This window comes from Clinocottus analis, unplaced genomic scaffold, assembly GCF_023055335.1.
Source record: "Clinocottus analis isolate CAN_PGR_092001 unplaced genomic scaffold, fCliAna1.0.p SCAF_16, whole genome shotgun sequence".
NCBI classification, from domain to species: domain Eukaryota; kingdom Metazoa; phylum Chordata; class Actinopteri; order Perciformes; family Cottidae; genus Clinocottus; species Clinocottus analis.
In genome coordinates, this window is record NW_027175887.1 from 5,917,500 (window position 1) to 5,936,727 (window position 19,228).

General features: G+C 42.8%; 1 protein-coding gene across 2 annotated transcripts; it reads left to right on the forward strand.

Annotated features, from left to right (window-relative positions):
• Positions 1-1,139: 1,139 nt before the first annotated feature.
• Positions 1,140-18,760, forward strand: aclya (ATP citrate lyase a). 2 transcript variants are annotated; one of them, XM_068578516.1, is made up of 27 exons: positions 1,140-1,300; positions 3,513-3,677; positions 5,179-5,301; positions 6,800-6,862; positions 7,010-7,200; positions 9,085-9,164; positions 9,713-9,843; positions 10,954-11,072; positions 11,652-11,788; positions 11,875-12,054; positions 12,145-12,299; positions 12,988-13,081; positions 13,711-13,852; positions 13,959-14,127; positions 14,215-14,319; positions 14,403-14,599; positions 14,676-14,757; positions 14,849-14,959; positions 15,052-15,179; positions 15,292-15,385; positions 15,534-15,688; positions 15,779-15,929; positions 16,017-16,160; positions 16,271-16,384; positions 16,499-16,581; positions 17,007-17,083; positions 17,171-18,760. In XM_068578516.1, exons 2-27 carry the CDS (start codon positions 3,519-3,521, stop codon positions 17,263-17,265), a joined length of 3,279 nt encoding a protein of 1,092 aa, XP_068434617.1. In that variant the 5' UTR covers positions 1,140-1,300; positions 3,513-3,518; the 3' UTR covers positions 17,266-18,760. The 2 variants fall into 2 exon arrangements, with proteins under 2 accessions (XP_068434617.1, XP_068434616.1); XM_068578515.1 differs by having other exon boundaries at positions 1,141-1,300; positions 3,508-3,677.
• The last annotated feature ends 468 nt before the right edge of the window (positions 18,761-19,228 follow it).

Genomic DNA, 19,228 nt, shown 5'->3' on the forward strand with positions numbered 1-19,228 from the left:
AAGAGCAACGTCAACCAATCAATATCAGCCCTGTTTTCTCCGCGAGTGGTGTGTGGGTGAAAGAGAGCTTGTGCTTTGAGAGGACACTAATGATACCTTCAGGTGCTCCCCGGAATCTCTGGTTTTGATTTTGTCCAATACTCATACGTGTGGAAAACTAAATTGCATTTGATACCGTCATTTGTATCCACCCGTGGTAAATTAAATGATTAGACTCTGTAATTAAGTGAGTATCTACTTACGAGTACTATGAAATTGTTCCAGTGGCATTATTAAGTGGAGAAAATTGTATTAGGCATGCAATTGTTGTATGATTTTAAAGCTGCAATGAGTAGCTACAAAAACAAACAATATGTATTTACTGCCTTTGATTATTAATTGATATATTTAATTAAATAATAGAATTCCTGAAAAATCATATATTAATAAAAAAAAGTCCTATGTGTCAATACATCTTCCAAGCATGCTGCTATCTAAATCTGACTTCGATAGAAATATAATAAAGAAAATCAATAACTAAATTTCAGACTCCCTATTCTTTTATTGTCAGTGATGCAACGTTACAATGTACATATACTCAAGTTATGCACTTTTAAGGTAATTGTACTTCCAGTATTTTAACTTAATGAAACTAAATATGTCAATACCAATACACATCACAGGCAAATATTGCACTTTACTTTTTTTAGATTACAATTTTTCATCCTCTTTCTTTCTGGTGAAAATAATGTCTCCCAAATACAATGTTAATAGTTCTGGTCAACTGAAAGATTAAATGTTTTTCTGAGTTAGTAGCTAAAATTAGCACAACCTAAAACATTTACAGCAGTAAAACGCAACATAGACATGTTGCTTATAATAGTTACAAGGGCAGGGCTGTGCTATTTGTTTTATTTGTTTATATAAATGTCATATATTTCGCTTCAAATATTTTTTTGTAACAACACATTTCTGTTCAACATACAATTACTTAAGACTTTTATTATAAGGTAGAACTACTACTTTAGTCAAGGAGCATAATGACGCTTCAACCACTGCTTGTTGGCTCGTTTTGGGCCGACTTTTCCCAGTGTCCCTGAAGGCAGCAATAGAGCATGGTGTCGAAAGAACCAATCAGAAGCGAGGAAACATCAGCCAAGCCTATCGGCAGATGGGCGATGGAGACAAAACTCCCAGGAAGCCCTGCTCTCTGGCACCTCAGACAACCACCGACGGCAGGAGGGAAGCAACACTCACCAGAAAAATCACACTTACGTCCGCAACATACTTCTAGACCCGTCTAAGGAAGAACACACACAAGGTAAATTGCATATTGTTTTTCAAAATACAACAACTTCTTTGCTTCTTCCACTAACTGTCTGTTTCTGTCTTTTATATCTGACCAAAAAAAAAAAAAAAGAAGTTGAACCGCTACGTCAAACCTGCCAAATCACGATTATCAAGAAGTTATAATCAATGAAAGTTTTCGACGACTGCTGGATACTTGCTAAAACATTGCAGTCTTGGATATTTGCTAAGACATTGCAATCTGACCGGTTTGTGAATGAATGAAACAGCCGGTTGAGTCATTTCTCTCTCTCTCTATCTGATTCATGTACTTCCCCAAGACAGCCAGGTTGTGTCGTACACGTCGGTATGTCAACAGTGGTGACGTTGCAGGGGAATATGAAGCAGCAACTTCCATCGTGTTACCTTACTGTTTGTTTGGTTTAGGTTACGGTTACACTTGCGCTGGTCCAGACCTGTTCCCCCCCTCCTCCTCCTCCTCCTCCTCTTCCTCTTCATCCTCCTCTTCATCCTCCTCCTGCAGCCATCCATCATCTTAATCAGTGTTGTTGCTGATGTGGCACAGTGATATTTAATACCTAGAGAAAGTGGATGATTCATGGAACCTGCAGGAGCTTTTGATAAAACCAGGTCCATCTTATCTGGAACCGGCTCGGTGGTGACTCAGGACAGGAGCGATGATCAATAAGGAGAAAGGACCATGACAGTTTCATTAATCCATTTAAGAAATGGCTGCCAGGGCCGGAGTGCAGAGCAGGAGTCCTGTTTGAGCCGACATCAGGGCTCTCAGCTTAATGAAACACGTCCAAGAAACAAAAACCCCATCCCAAGGTTGCATGATACAGACAGGGACTCTGATTTAGGAGAGATGGTGATCAATGAACCCCGCTGTGTGTTTTCGCTTTAATAAGCCATATTTGTCAATGTTGATGCACGTTTCATTTGAGGTATCGAAGGAGTGATAATATTATTCCTTCCATAGGTGTCGCATTAACATCACAACAGAACACTTTGGAATTCAATTAGCCCAAGCAGACTTTAAATGTAACTCTTAATTAGTTTGATCGTTATAAGAGTAATAATGATATTGTAAGTTTGAATCCGCTGGTTCAGATCAAAAGCTGCGTTTCTGCACGTTGCACAATATATTCTTGCTGATCGGAGAGCAACAACAAGCTGCTGGATCTTAAGATGGAGTTTAATGTGGCCAAACATCAGGAGTCGGTTCGACGTGGTAGCAGTCTTACTGGCGATGCCAAGGGATGTACATCTAAATATGCATAATTCATTTTCCAGTTTTTCCTGATCTTGATCCAATTATGTAGAAAAAATATTCTATGTTGCCTCTTGTGTGTCTCCTCTAAAAAAACAGAGGAACCTCTGTACAGTGAAAAGACAATAGCTGTAAAGATTTTCTATTGTCTGGTTGGCTTCTTCTCCACTTTAAAGGACATTCGTCTCATAATAATATTAGCTGTAGCCGCGTTGGTGCATCCTCGTTGGGAGACTTGATTGAATATCACTGACGGCCTGTGGGTGTTGGTCCTGTCGGAGATCACCTCATCGAGTGAAGCCTGTGGCTAAAGTGTAAAGGTCAGAACTCTGCTCTTTTGTAATTTAAATGTATGGATCCTATAACAAGTAATTACGTTTCTTACTTAACTTCAGGGACATTCTGACTCTCTTCGTTGGTGCACCAGAGAAAAACATTTATTTCTATGCTGCTTTCAGGCAGTGCTAATAATCATTCAGATAAGCACGTGACTAGATTGCCTTTGCAGTTGTAGGATGGCGGGCAGAGTCCAGTTTGGACCCTGATTGTTTGAGTGGAAAATACGTGGAATTTACCTCTTTGGTGTGCTGGTGAACCACACTGAGGCTAATTGTGTTGTCTTCAGCTTCACTATCTTCACTGTCTGTGTCATGCTTCAGCTAACTAAAGAATCTGACCGTGCGAAAGGAGAAGGCCTGAATCTGTAATCTCTTTTCAGTCTCTTAATTCAGTGAAGACGAACTTCATTTTTTTCAGTTCAGTGAAAACACAATTTAGGATGCTGTCTAGTTAACTTGTGTACGAGACCAATTCTTGACATGTTTTTGTTTTTCTCATTGATAAATCGTTCTCATTCCATGTATCTGTCCATCGCGGATGTCTGCTTTCCTGTATTCATCCGTCTCTCCACATCTCTCTGTCCATCTCTCCCTCTCCTCTATGGTCAGATTAGCCTGTCATGTCGGCCAAAGCCATCTCTGAGCAGACGGGAAAGGAGTTCCTCTACAAGCACATCTGCACATCGGCAGCTGTGCAGAACCGATTCCGCTTCGCCAACGTGACGGCCGAGACCGACTTAGAACGACTGGCGCAAGAGCACCCATGGCTGCTTACAGAGGTGAGGCAGAAGATCCAGCTGTGGGGACGGTAAACATGGAGGATGACGTCAGATTTTTTAAAAACTAAAACGAACAGTTATCACAAATTTATAGCCCATGAATGCCTGGAGCACCTTCCTCCTTAAGGCTGTGGATAATGATCTCCTCTTTATAGAGACAATTACTTAGGCTGGCGGCAGAGTGCTCTCTTGGCGCTTGTTAGCCGACGTCTCTGACAGCGGAGCGATCCAGCAGCTCTGTGGGAATGAGGCATGACTGCAGAAGAGAACATCGCAGAGTGAAAATGCTCTTGTCTTTTCCACTATTGGTTGGGACAAATGCATTCTCTCTCGCTCTGACAACAGGTTGGTCAGGGTTCACCTGTAGGGTGTGATTTCTTGCAGAAGCGGTTCTCCAGGTACGGCACAGTTGCATCGCCTCTCGCTGTTCTTTATAGAGAAGCACTGGCGGCTAGATGTAATAGAAGTTAATTGAATTACGACACGACACGCCTTGCAGGAGAAGATGACGTTCCCTCCCTCCCTTTTCTTTTTATCTGGGAGGTACGAGGAGCCTGTGGAGGTAGAATTGTGCAGTAGAATTGATTGGGAAATTGCATTAACCTTCAACCCTGACCCTCTTTCTTTGCTCATTGGCGAGCACCCAGATACTAATGGGTCCGCTGTCGTACGTTATTCTCTTTATCTGTCCTGCGAGAAAGAGGACTGAGGGTTGGATGTCATTTTGCATTTGCGCGAGAACGGAGAGATTCCCACCGAGGTGACGTTCGGCTCCACTTCCAGGTGATGCAATTGTTCATGAATCTGGGATTCGACAATTCCCAGGATGATAACTAAACTTAAATGATAACTACACCCCTGCTGTCACATGTTGGAAGTTGAGATGAACAGTATTACGTGGTTGTGTGTCATTTTTCAATTTCAATGATGGGACGCCTTCCTGTTTTATGATCTCTGTGAAAAGAATGTCTGTTGAATCTGCAACTGTTTCTTTTTTCATCTCCGTCACCAGTTCGATGACAGTAAATCGACCTCGTAAAGCCACAATAGTCCAATACCCAAAACACTATACGTACTACTACAATACTCCAAACTGCTGCAGATATTTGTTGTATTTTGAAACAATTTAAAATGTACTAATCATTTTAGCTCAAGATGAATCAAGAGTAGCGATCTGTCTTTGTGAAATTGTATTAAGAGAATTTGACATTTCAATGGTTTTCAACAGTTTGAATCTATTACCATGACCAGCTTGTTGCGTTCAACGCATAAATATGCTGTTGAGATGTGAATGCAACAGAGCAGCTTTAGAAATCATATCTAAAAATAGCTTTGAACAGATCTGGAATCTGCTGTCCATTTTATGGTTTTCATGATTTATTTCAGGTAGATTCTTTGCAATCTTAAAAAGAAAAAAAAAAAGTCAGATTGATGCCTTTTAGCTGAGGTTGATTGTAGGTATTTTGTCTATAATCTACCATTATTCATCTTCCTCCTGCAGAGGCTGGTGGTGAAGCCCGACCAGCTGATAAAGAGGCGAGGGAAGCTGGGCCTTGTTGGCGTCAACCTGGACCTGAGCGGCGTCAGAGAGTGGCTGAAGACCCGCCTCATGAGAGAGACGACCGTAAGTCTTCCGCCCTTTCCCTCTCTGCTCTGTTTGAGAGCGTGCACTTCGCTGAACACCCACAGAGCTTTATTCAGACACTCCTCCTGCTGCCCTTTCCTTCACCCCATCCCCGTTTTGCATTGATGCATTTAGTTGTTGTGTTTTCCGCCTGCTGTATGTTGCTCTCCAACAGCCGCCCAGATCACCGAGAGGTTCGGTATCAATCCACTGGCAGTAAATCAGTCCAGTTAGCTGAAGCGCTCATGAATAAACCGTCCGTCCATCTCTCCAGTCAGCATAACCACAGCACAAAAGATCCCTCACCGTGCCACCGGGATGCTGCTTTGCCTCATAAACCAAGGAGCTACGCTTCTGGAGGAACGAGGGCGGCTCATAAAACATTGGTCGTCGGCGTGTGTGTGTTTCAGCACGGAGATTGTGTAGATGTGTCTCTTCACAGATGAGATGAAACTGTCAGCTGCTGGTGGCAGTTTATACGAATAAATGAAGCCACAGCTATATGGACAGTGCTTTAGCTTGTATGGTATCTTCATTCTCCTTTTAGGAGTAGATATAGAATAGAGTTAAAGAAAGATGAATTACTATCAGATGTATTTTGTGACAAACTTGTATTTTTAATTCTGGTGCCTTTTTTTTTAATAAGTAGGGTCCATTAAAAGAAGCATTCTGTAATCCAATGCAAGCATCTTGGACGTATGATAGAAGAAAACACATCTTTGTTCTGGCATGTTGCCACTTAAACAGTCTGCTGCTTGTTAGCTGGCCTCTGAGCGTATTCCAGAGAAATGGAGAATACGTCCCAGTGGCTGTGTATAACTTCATTTCATCGAGACACTTTAACACATTGCGGACCATTTTCATTCACTGTTTTTCCATATGTGGTTGAATTGAATCATTCATACCCAAAGAGCATTCACAACATGAATGGTTTTACTTTCCTTTTTACTCAGTAGGACGGTAATAAAGGTCAAATCATTTCTTTAAATATGCCTGACCCTCTTGTAGGCATTCCTTTTCTTCTTCTACGCGTTAACAACAGCCTTTTTCATACCACACTTCAAAATGGCAACTCCCTCTCCACCCTTTTTTTATTATTTTGTCCTGTTCTCTCCGGCTGGCTGCTCTCAGCCGGTCCCTGGCTACCTCATGCCCGTTGGCCTTTAACAGAGGAACGGTGACAGCCCCACCAAATGAGCTGTGGCTGTTTCAGCAGTAATGCATGACATTTTCTTCCGCCTTCTGCTCAACCGGTCTGCTTTTTTTCCTTTGTCAATTTTGATTCATTATACCTTTTGTCGCCTCCTCCCACCAGTCGAGGAAGCATGTCTGAAAATCAGTGTGGGGACTATTGCATCAACATGGAAACACCCACAATCAGAAGAGCTTTCTTTTTTTAACCCATGAGAGTTCATGCGAAATGTTGTTTTGCTCCCAACTATTTCTTTATCTACGAAGCATTTCATCTTCTTATAATTACTCTGTTGATGATCCCCAGGTGGGAAAAGCCAAGGGCGTACTCAAGAACTTCCTCATCGAGCCTTTTGTCGCCCATAAGCAGGTAAAGCTCACATTACGCATCGACACATCTCAGTGTTTACATGCCTTTTTTACACTCACGTTCTCACTGCTACCAGCTCTAATGGCAGTGATGATACAGAATGTCCGGTAACGACATGGCCTGTCATTTTAACGGCCCATTGTTCAGGAGGAGGAGTTCTACGTGTGCATCTACGCCACCCGTGAGGGCGACTATGTGCTGTTTCACCACGAGGGAGGGGTGGACGTGGGAGATGTGGACGCCAAGGCCAAGAAGCTGCTCATTGGAGTGGATGAAAAAATCAGTGAAGACTCTGTGAAGAAAGAGCTGCTGACTCACGTCCCCAACGACAAGAAAGTGTGAGTTAAAACTTCAGCTTTATGTTAATAAAGCTGAAGTTAAAAGACTCCTGGCAGAGGACGTTACATGTTATGTAGAATCTGAAGCCTGGAGCCTACAGTGTGACTTTATGTCCAAAACCACATTATTAACCCAAGAGCTTAGGGATAACATTCAAAATTAAAATACATTTTTACCGGCTTAATTTTTTAGTAGAATTAGCTTGTTCAATTGTATCAACCTGTGTTTCCATTATTGTTTCAAACTGGTTCATATTTGTATTTAGTGGATATTGAGTCTTATAGCCTGTTAGTGTATATTTGTCAGAGCTCATATGTGTAAGTCACACATTTCTGTTTGCAAATAGCCTACAATAATTGATTACCATGTCAAACAGATTTTCAAACCACAAATACAAGGTATTATATTCTGAAGGTGGTGCTCTAATAACAAAAGCTCAACACCAAACTAATTAAAAAAAGGCCCAAAACTGCATTTTCCATTATGTAATTAAACCAAAAGAGGAAAACTAAAGTGTCACACAAATGAAGTAAAAGCACTTTGATATTGATATTTGGCAGCACATGTGGGAGGGAGCAGCAGCAGCAGCAGCAGGAGGTGGATGGGTGGATGGGGAGGTGGGAGGGTGGGGGGGGGTCCATTAGACAAATGACAAACTCTCCTCTGCTTCGCCTTCCTTCGATCAGCCTCCTTTTTTTATTTTGATGGGTACGATACCGTGGCTCAGCCCCTCCTATCAATCTCTCCAGCGGTCCTCTTGTGACAGCATCTACTGGCCAGACTCACTGTCTTGGCTGACATTGAAGAAACTGCCCCAGAATTCACCCTGCCAAACCCAGCTCACCTCCTCCCCCCGCGAGCACTCTTCTCCCAACACTCTGGATTACAAACAAAAGCGGCACTTGGCCAGTTTTCTTGCCCTCCCGTCAGAAGCAGACACAGCTGAGTCACTCTGGGTTTGGGTCACAGTTTCCCCAACAGGCCAGTCGGAGTCCTGACAACCGGCTGACGCGGTTACAAAGGCTCCGAGCTGCCGGCACATCTGACAGGCAGGAGAGCAAAATACAGCCTCCCCCACCTCCTCTTCCTCCTTCTCCTACAACCCCCACTCCTTGCTGCTCTGTTTTGACGTGTGACGGAGAAAGTAAATTAGATTTTTCCTTCTTTCCAGCAGCTAATTTACAGGTGGACTGTTTCCCGTCCAGCTCAGCCTTCACAATCCGTCAGGGATATTGCCTGTAGTTTGTCACGGTTTGAATTACATGGAAATAATAAATGTAATATCATTTTATATTAATGTATAATGGTCATGCTTTATATTTATTTTACCTGGTTATACAGGGACATTTTATTGCATAGCCTTGTAAGAAAGAATGACATTTTACTTAAAAATATTAAATCTGATTGTCTCCAAAGCAAACTTTAATGCCAGTAAATGTCTTATTAAGAGTTTTTTTTTTAGTTGTAGTGATCCTACACCTTTAGGGCTGCAACTAATACTTATTTTCATTGTCAAAAAACCTTCAAATAATTTTCTCGTTTTGTCGACAAAATGCCGAGATGACTACATCAAATAGCTTGTTTTGTCTCAAACATATTCACTTTACAATAATGTAAGCCAGAGAGAATATACTCACATTTTAGAAGAGGATGCCAGTGACTGTTCGCACTTTTGCTTAAAAAGTGATTAAAATGAGTCTGTTATCAAAATAGCTGTGGATAAATGTTCTGTCTGTCGATTATTCAACTAATTATTTCAACTGTAACGTGATTATATCTCCTTTTTAATATGATTAACTGGACATCCTCAGTCATTAGTGGCGCTGCGGCAACAGATCCGAGTTGCAAAGACGAGAGTTCAATGAGTTGTTGTCTCTCCGCAGGGTCCTGGCCAGCTTCATCGTTGGGCTCTTCAACCTGTATGAGGACCTGTTCTTCACATACCTGGAGATCAATCCACTGGGTAGGGTTATTTTCTTCTCAAATACATTGGTGTGCTTATGTCTGATGGCATATACATTTTGTTCTAACGCAGATATATAAATATGTCATCAGATAATGAACTTGGAAAGGGGACATCAAAAGGAAATTGGAGATGAAAACATCAATGCATAATCAAATGTCTTCTTAAAGCCAAGAGGCAGAAGTTTATTCTTGGGCATTTTTTAAGCACTGAGGGAGGAAACCATTCAATAATGTATGCACTTCCTGTTTGATGATGCAGCCCGTATTCATAATAGAATAATTGGGCACCAGTATGTGCCTTCTGGCAGCTGTTTCTGTGGATGTAGCAGGGCTGCTGAGACCGCCTCTCCCTGCTTTGATTTCATTCCACCTCCTCCCCATCTTCACTTTCCCTCCACCTCCTGCAGGGACAGCAGGAAGGTCGCGGTCACCTGAGCTTGAGGCATGGTCCTCCCAGGATGACATAATGAAACTCAGTGGGTGGGTGTTTGTGAATCCTGTGGCAGTATAGATCTCTTTTAAAAAAAAAACTTTTCTCTTTCTCAGTGGTTACAAAAGATGGAGTTTACGTGCTGGACATGGCGGCCAAGATCGATGCCACAGCTGACTATCTCTGCAAGTCCAAGTGGGGAGACGTGGAGTTCCCTCCACCCTTCGGAAGAGAGGCTTATCCTGAGGTGAGGGAGCGCTGGAGAGCCGGAGCCATGTTTCAGATTTCAATCCGTCTGCATCAAAGAGCTGCTGCTGTTCTCCAAAGAGGGAGAAATAGCTTATTTTGAGTGTTAATTAGGATGTAAATTGAGCAAATTATCAATCTTAAAAAATGTAAGATTGAGTTACCTCTATCATCTCAAGTTAGAGCATACCTAAATGTAGGGTAGATTATTTGGATTTACTTCCAATAAATTAACTTGCTAAACTAAGACAGACATTGTTTGAGTTCCAATGTGTTTGCGTGAAGAAGGGCGGTGTAACTCTCCAGCTCTGCCCCGGCTGCCCCATGGGAGCTAACGAGGAAGAGTAGCATCAACATCATCAGCCTTCATGACTCGTTCTAGAGAGGTATGACGATGAAGACAGAGCTTGGGTAAAGGTCGTCTGGGCCTGTGCATAAAGACTCAATATATTGACGTCCTGTAATGAGATGCATGAGATGCTTTTGTTGGAAAAGATCAGATTTTGAGTGGGGATTTCTTTTCTTTTTTTTTAAACTAGGCTTACAATACCATAACACACCAGTATTATGAAGGTATTCTAAAGTATTTTTAAAACCCTCCATGTCTATTCTTAAATAATATATAATATCACATGCATGACAGAGTTCAATAACATGTATACAGGACTTTTTTAAATTTTTGATGAATGTAATGTAGGAGTTAGTTTGAGACAGACTGTCTGTGCACCAGACGGGCCGGTCTAATTGGGCTGCTGTGAGACAAGAGTGGAGATGAGGGACAGCGGGTGCCTTTTGATTGGGAGCTTTTTTACTCTCAGCCACCAGCTGTGGCTCTGACTGTCACAAACAACCACTGATGCACACCACATTCTCTATCGCTCATAATATTTCTGTAATATTTCCAATTAATAGCGCTTCAAAATCAAACCAAGCACAGGAAATTCATTGTGGCCAAATGGAGAGGCTCTTGTCCAAGTCCTGCACTGATTAAGGCCACACACACACTCACACTCACACACTCACACACACACGTTATGTAAGTGCCTACTTTCTGTCGCAATCATAACACGTCTCACAAGTCTGGGTTGACCTTTTTCTTTTACATTTGCAGGAGGCCTACATTGCCGACCTTGATGCAAAGAGCGGCGCGAGCCTCAAACTGACCCTGATCAACCCGCGAGGCAGGATCTGGACCATGGTGGCAGGAGGAGGCGCCTCAGTGGTGTACAGGTAACACCGTCAATAAACCAAAAGCCTGAACAAATACGAACCACTAGCCAAGTATCTGAAATATTCTAATTGGATGTTTTCTTCTGGCTGCTAAAATTGTCTCCTGACTCTATCCTCATTACATTGATTGCCCTACGCATAATTGAGTTTAGCAGTGTACGCCAGCGACGCAGCAGTAAGACTGATGGTGCAGCAGCTCAGACTCTGCTCGTTCAGCTGCCTGGTAAATTGGATTCTTGACATTTTAGTGAGTCTGGAGGAATGAGCGCGTCTCTCTCACTCCCATCTGTTGGAGGTGTAAAGCGTGACATGCAGACACATCAGCCATAACTAATTATTCCCTCTGTGCACCGATAAGTTGTTGTGTTTGTTTACAGTTCAGTATCAATTCAGAACCCGTGGGGGGAAAAAAAATGCATTTACTGTTTCAATGCATTCTGAAGTTGAGCGCTCAAGTAAAGTTGCTGATCCTCTCATTTTATTTAGAATATTGATACGACGGTATAGCAGGAGACACACAGCTGTTCTTGGTACTGCCTTTTTCCTCTTGTGTGCGTGACTCATACAAAACTCTTCCAGCGACACAATCTGTGACCTGGGTGGCGTCAACGAGCTGGCCAATTACGGGGAGTATTCAGGAGCACCAAGCGAACAGCAGACCTACGACTACGCCAAGACCATCCTGTCCCTGATGACCAGAGAGAAGCACCCTGACGGTAGGACGACCGCTCAGACGGAGCCTACTGTTTGACCTCAAAGGGGTCTTTCTCTTCTAAAACTGTGTTTCTGTAATGATTTCCAGGAAAGGTTTTGATCATTGGGGGAAGCATTGCAAACTTCACGAATGTTGCAGCCACATTTAAGGGGATTGTTCGAGCCATCAGAGACTATCAGGTGCCATTGAAGGAGCATGAGGTCACCATTTTTGTCCGCCGTGGAGGCCCCAACTACCAGGAAGGCCTCAGAGTGATGGGAGAAGTTGGTATGTTATACTTCTTGAGTGCATTTTAAATCTGCAAGCACCCACTGGGTTTCAAATAGACTCTAACGTCCCTCTGCCTGCGCTCCTCAGGCAAGACAACTGGGATCCCCATCCATGTCTTTGGCACGGAAACTCACATGACTGCCATTGTTGGCATGGCGCTGGGCCACCGGCCAATCCCCAACCAGCCTCCTGCCGCTGCCCACACTGCCAACTTCCTTCTCAACTCCAGCGGCAGCACATCGGTATGACATACTGGCCCCGCAGAGACAAATAGGCTGTCACGATGCTATGTGCTCACTGTGCAGTGGGTTTACATGGTCAACTCCACCAATAGTGTGGTGCTGTTTAGACAGAAGTGAGGAGAAGACTTGCATGCCACGGCCTCTGTTTCTGTTTCAGTCTTCTCCCTTTCGTGAACCAGATTATCAGAAGCACAGAGGCTCTTTTGTGTAATGGCATCGCAGAGCATTGTGGACTGCTCTCACTCAGTCTTAAGATCACAGTCAGTAACTCACTGCGACTGCCCCAAGGCATCCATTAAGTCTGTGCAGTGCGCAGGCTTTCAGAGAAGTGTGCTCGTGGGCTTGCGAGCATGCACAATCATTCATGTCTTTGCCAATTTGCTCCGATAGTGTCGTTTAGGCTTGAGAGTCATTCAATTCTAAAACAAAAGCTTTAAGCTCTGAAATCCAGTTGGTCTACTTGTGTAGCCGATGACATGTGAAATCCAGATGGTGCAGGTGACGTCTTATAAAATAACCAGAATGTTTGAGGCTATCCTGCTCCTTCATCAAGGACCAGTTTTGCCAGTTTTTACACTTTAGATCAGTTCTCAGTTCTCCACTGAGTTCTCCTCATTAGCGCACACACTTTTTAAAATGTGCTGAGCAGAAATTAAAAAATGGATGAACCTCTTTTTGTCATTTCCAGACCCCAGCATCCAGCCGAACGGCTTCTTTCTCTGAAAACCGAGCCAAAGTTGAAGACTCGCCAGCCAAGAAAGCCAAAACTGCAGCTCCCATCGGTGAGGAAACAGACACAGCTGCACGGGCCAATATTTGCACGGTGAACGCCGAGGCTCTGGTGTGTTTCCATGCATGGGTTCACAGCTGAGCAGCGTGACAGGTGCAAGGAAGCCTTGCGATCATGCACGGTTGAGTTTCGGTATTATAGCTCCCCCTTTGGACAGCGGGACGACTTTGTAATTTAAACTCACAAGAATAGAATTTGAGTGCACTGATATATAATTGGACGCATACACACCTAATCCCATACGTTTTAATGATAACATTTTTAATTTGTGTTAAGATTTATGTAAAACATCAACAATCCTAGAACCCTAAAGCATGTTTTATGGCGGTGAAACACTATCAGTATATTGTTATTAATCTTATTGATGGCTGAAAAAGGCCTCCTTGACTTCTTTTTCATTAATTCAGTTTCTATTCTGTTCATGTGTAGCGGTCATGTTTTGCTTGTGTTAAATATTTTAATAAACTTCATAGAAACCCAAAAGAAACGAAATATAATTTCTAAAAGCCCGGTTGTTTTTTGCATGTAATGTACATACACAGGGACAAGTAGAATAAATAATATAAAGTTTTGTGACCTGGCATGTAGATATTTTCTGTAACAGCTTTCCTGTCCCTGCAGCCAAGTCAACTTCCCTCTTCAGCAAACACACCAAGTCCATCGTGTGGGGCATGCAGACGCGGGCAGTACAGGGGATGCTGGACTTTGATTACGTCTGCTCCAGAGAGGAGCCATCTGTTGCAGCCATGGTCTACCCGTTCACGTAAGTGTGCTCTGTCCCCTATTGTACATTTCAAATCATCAAAATCACTGAAGTAAAAGGTCAATTCACTGTGTGACAAATGTTTCTCCACATGGCTGCCTTTCAGTGGAGACCACAAACAGAAGTACTACTGGGGCCATAAAGAGATCCTCATACCGGTGTATAAGAACATGAGTGACGCCATGAAGAAGCACCCCGATGTGGACGTGCTGATCAGCTTTGCCTCTTTGCGTTCAGCCTTCGACAGCACCATGGAGACCCTGCAGTACCCACAGGTAAGTGCACACATCCTCCTTTACCATCTGCGAGGTGCTTAAAAGCAGAGAAATATAAAGTAACGTCATTCTATCGTTTGCTTTCAGATTCACACCATTGCCATCATCGCTGAGGGAATCCCTGAAGCCCATACCAGGAAGATCATCAAGGCCGCAGATAAGAAGGGGGTTACAATCATTGGACCAGCAACCGTGAGTCTTGCTTTACTTCTCAGAATCTGAATTTTGCTCAGAGTTCTGTCAGCAAACCAACACATCTCTGTGTTTTTGGCCAGGTTGGAGGAATCAAGCCCGGCTGCTTCAAGATCGGGAACACGGGAGGCATGTTGGATAACATCCTCGCCTCCAAGCTGTATCGGCCAGGCAGCGTGGCCTACGTGTCCCGCTCAGGCGGCATGTCCAATGAACTCAACAACATAATCTCACGCACCACCGACGGTGTTTTTGAAGGTGTTGCCATTGGTGGGGACAGGTAGGCAACCGTGTTTTATCTGCAGCATGTCAGCATGTGGGGTTGAATGGGCCTATAATATTGGACTTTCCTGCAGATACCCAGGCTCAGTGTTTACTGATCATGTGCTGCGCTACCAAGACACTCCTGGAGTAAAGATGATTGTTGTACTGGGAGAGGTAAGAAATAAATCCACACACACGCTGGTGCCTGCAGCTTTTAAATGGTTATTGATTTGCCACATCCTGACTCTGTCTCTGCCTTCAACAGATTGGAGGCACAGAGGAGTACAAGATCTGCCAGGCCATCAAGCAGGGCAGGATCACAAAGCCAGTGGTGTGCTGGTGTATTGGTACCTGTGCTACCATGTTCTCCTCAGAGGTGCATTACACTTCATTGCACAATGGAATGACTGACTGTTTTGTTCTGAAGACATTTCTGACCCATGTTCTACGTCGTCCCCCTCCTCTCAGGTGCAATTTGGCCATGCAGGAGCCTGTGCCAACCAGGCCTCTGAGACAGCAGTAGCTAAAAACATGGCTCTGAAGGAGGCCGGTGCCTTCGTCCCTAAGAGCTTTGATGAGCTAGGAGAGCTCATCAAGTCAGTGCTCATTGTGACATTCATCCCTTCTGTATATTCTTGAGTAAAAATGTTTTTTAGAATGATTCATTCGCTCTTTTTATACTCTTCTACGTCTTATTTATCCACGCAGTTCTGTTTACGATGACCTTGTTGCCAAAGGAGTTATCCAGCCAGCCGTAGAGATGCCTCCTCCCACGGTGCCAATGGATTACTCTTGGGCACGAGTGAGTACGCCCTCTGCACAAGCTTTTAGCTGTTTGATAAACCCAAAAGAAAAGTGAAAAAAATCACATTGTTTTAAAAATAATAAAGCTAGACCAGAATACATAAACGCAGTAAACTTGTTTTTCCCTTTTCCCTCCTGCCCTGCAGGAGCTAGGTCTGATCCGTAAGCCTGCCTCGTTCATGACAAGTATCTGTGACGAGAGGGGTCAGGAGCTCATCTACGCCGGCATGCCCATCACGGAGGTCTTCAAGTCAGAAATAGGCCTCGGAGGAACTCTGGGGCTTCTCTGGTTCCAGAGGAGGTCAGCCTCTTAACACTTGTCAAAAGTTTCTTTATTACAATGACAACCATTTAACCCTAAAACATCTGCCCCTCCCTCATCTTTGTGCAGGTTGCCGAGGTATGCCTGCCAGTTCATTGAGATGTGCCTGATGGTGACCGCTGATCACGGCCCTGCTGTTTCCGGTGCCCACAACACCATCGTCTGTGCTCGAGCCGGCAAAGATCTCATCTCCAGTCTCACCTCCGGCCTTCTCACCATCGTAAGACACCTGTGACTCGTGGGCTTTCTTTACTTCTTTACTGACCTGCAAAAGTCCACCATGAGCAAGCGTTTTGTCCTTTTTCAGGGTGACCGCTTTGGAGGCGCTCTGGATGCCGCAGCAAAGCAGTTCAGCAAGGCTTTCGACAGCGGCATGCTGCCCATGGAGTTTGTCAACAAGATGAAGAAGGATGGCAAGCTGATCATGGGCATTGGCCACAGAGTCAAGTCGGTGAGGTCGATGGCTCCTGAGCATGCGTGTGGACATATCATTAAAGGACTACTGGAGATTGAGGGAGAAGGAACATTTTTAATAGAAGTGAATTGTCTGTGCTTCGCCAGATTAACAATCCAGACATGAGAGTCCAGATCTTGAAGGACTATGTGAAGCAGCACTTCCCCTCCACCCAGGTGCTGGACTACGCTTTGGATGTGGAGAAGATCACCACCTCCAAAGTAGGATTCATCACTTCATCCCGTCAGACTTTATTAAATAGTGACGCGCTGAATTTGTTTTTTGAAATCACACATGCTCTTCTTTTCCCTGTGTGTTGATTGTGTTCTTTTTAGAAACCCAACTTGATCCTGAATGTGGATGGCTTCATCGGTGTAGCCTTTGTGGACTTGCTCAGGAATTGTGGAGGTTTCACAAGGTGAGCCGATAAATACTGCCCATCTTCACCATGTCTGAAAACAGTTAACACCTTGTTCCTCTTCAAAAAAGATGCCTTTACTTTACAATAGACAAAATAGAGAAACAGGCTTTCAAGTTACATTTCTATATTGAATCCAGAGAGAATGGGGATCTAAGGCTGTTTGAAAACTCTGATCTTTTATTTAATGCTTCTACTCCCTAATGCCTTGGAGTAACTTAGAGCCAAATATCTGAAAGTGTGGACGGCAAAGACCTGTTGTACAGTTTGTCCAGACTAAAAATGACCACAAAAATGCAGAAATTGCCTTAAATGAAACTAGTCCGTCTGCACTTCACACATGGTCAATATGTATAAGTTGAAATACAAAACCTTGTGGGCAGCCATTTTTTTAATTCAACAACTCTCATTCTTGCCTGTCACAGGGATGAAGCTGATGAGTTTGTGGAAATTGGAGCTCTGAATGGCATCTTCGTCATGGGGCGCAGCATGGGATTTATTGGTAAGTCATTTCTGTGTACAGGCACACAGCTACAGTAACATCTGCAAGATGGCAAACACTTCACAGTCCATTTTCATATTTTCTCAGGACACTACCTGGACCAGAAGAGGCTGAAGCAGGGTCTGTATCGCCACCCTTGGGATGACATCTCCTATGTGCTGCCAGAACACATGTCCATGTAATCGGAGGGCCTCAACCAGACAGCCCTCTGTCCCCACACCACCTCACCAGAGCCATCAATACCCCGCCCATACTGTAATAACTGTAACAACTATAGATATCATTGTAAATTGCAAATATTGAAAAGAAGAGTATGTTTTTAGTTTTAGAAACCTATCAGTGCCACAGCTCTTTGAATATTAGTGTAACCTGTTAACCTGTTAAACTGTGACACTCTAAATGATCTCACTCAGTCGGGACGTGACTGAGTGAGATTACAAGATGAAGCTAAAGGGAAGCTGATTATTCAACTGACCACCACTAATCTCATGGCTAGTGAAGTACTACTCTTGACCCCAAATGTATATATCACTGTTGTATTAACTTAGCATGTAGAGCACGCTACTGTGTCTCTGTGCAGCTCTCTTCATTGTGCCACTTGAGAATCATGAACTTGCGACAAAGGGGTTGTACATGTAGTGCAATAAGGCCTATACTATGAGAACATACTGTAGAGCAGAGCTATATTTATGTATAGATGTATCGATGTTATAGTCTTTATTTTCATTCATGTTTTTGACACACAGAGAGGATGAAATCAGTCTTCTTAGTGTGGCAAAAGGGACCATTATAAGTCTTTCCTGGCAGGTGCTGCAATTCACTGTCCCCAGAAAATATTCTCTCATAACTTGTGGGTTTAAATGGAAGATGAATGTTGTTAGTCAACAGAACACCAAAAATAAAAATCCCTCCCCAGTTACTTCAACAAATAGGGGTCTTTGCCACAAGCCCCAGGATGTGGTTGTAGTAAAGTCTTCTATGAGAAATGATCTATGACAAGATTACATAATACAGTTTTTTTTTAGGTCTATTTTGCCTTGATATTAATATAAATGCACTGTTTCCATTAAAATAACCAGAACTATTATTAGAATATTTCTATTAGCACTACAAGACGGCAAGTTAAATGCTATGTTTAATGTCTTTTTTTCACATGGTTAATATTTTAGGTCTAAATAGGTTTTTTAATGAATTAAGATTGTTTCCTTTCTTTGTTAGAGTAGGATTTTAAAAGGCATTACATCCCCACTTTTTCTCCATTTTTTTTGCCAATTATTATGACAAAGGTCAACACACCTTTCAGATTGATATATTTGTATTCAATAGAGAGAAACTGTGGACCATCTGCTAATCATTGTAAGACTGAGTGAAGGACAAACTTCTATTTGAAATCAAAGCAACAATAAACATTTTCCCACACTGTGTGGAGACCAAAAATGTGTTTTCAAACACCACCAGTGTCATCTATTATGTGAATGTTAAAAAAACTAAAAATCTTTGGGCAACCAGAAACCTCACTAATATTGCTGCAATGTTTGTTTGTAATTGTTTTGATGTGAATTGAACATGCTTCTACTGATTTCTTGTATGTTGACAACTGTGTAATTGAGTAAAATAAAATGTAATTAACGTAATGTAATAAAACAATGTGTGTGTGTGTGCGCAGAATTATCTTTTAAATACGTTCAACCTCTGCCCAGAATACATTTGTATGTGTCAGGGTTGGGTTTGGGACATTGACCTTATTATTTGCCATTTTTATTCATATTTAATACAAATATTATTTTCCTTTTGAGATTTAAAACATTGCACACCCTTTTGAGATTTAGAGTTGTTTTAACGGGAATGCAATCATGCTTTAAACACACTTTATAAAGTGTTAATTCTGAAACGTGATTGAGCTTTTTTTGCTATTACAAATCAAATGTGTGCCATGAGTGGCCTTTTGTTTTGTCTCAATTAGAATAACCTATTGAAATCAAAGGAGCATGGTCCGAATTAACGGGTTTTTATTTCAGGCATTACAGCTCAGAAAATATATAGCAGTGCTTGAAACACTGCCATTATTATTATTTTTTTTAAGTCTGTATAAACTGTCTGTCTGTGCGCCTGCAGAGTGAACTGCATGCGTGTCAGTGCGAGTTT

Bases quoted from the DNA above. Each gene is read 5' to 3' on its own strand.
- aclya (XM_068578516.1), top strand. From the start codon at position 3,519: ATGTCGGCCAAAGCCATCTCTGAGCAGACGGGAAAGGAGTTCCTCTAC. The intron at 15,930-16,016 runs GTAAGACACCTG...GTCCTTTTTCAG, and splicing joins CCTCCGGCCTTCTCACCATC to GGTGACCGCTTTGGAGGCGC. The intron at 16,385-16,498 runs GTAGGATTCATC...TGTTCTTTTTAG, and splicing joins AGAAGATCACCACCTCCAAA to AAACCCAACTTGATCCTGAA.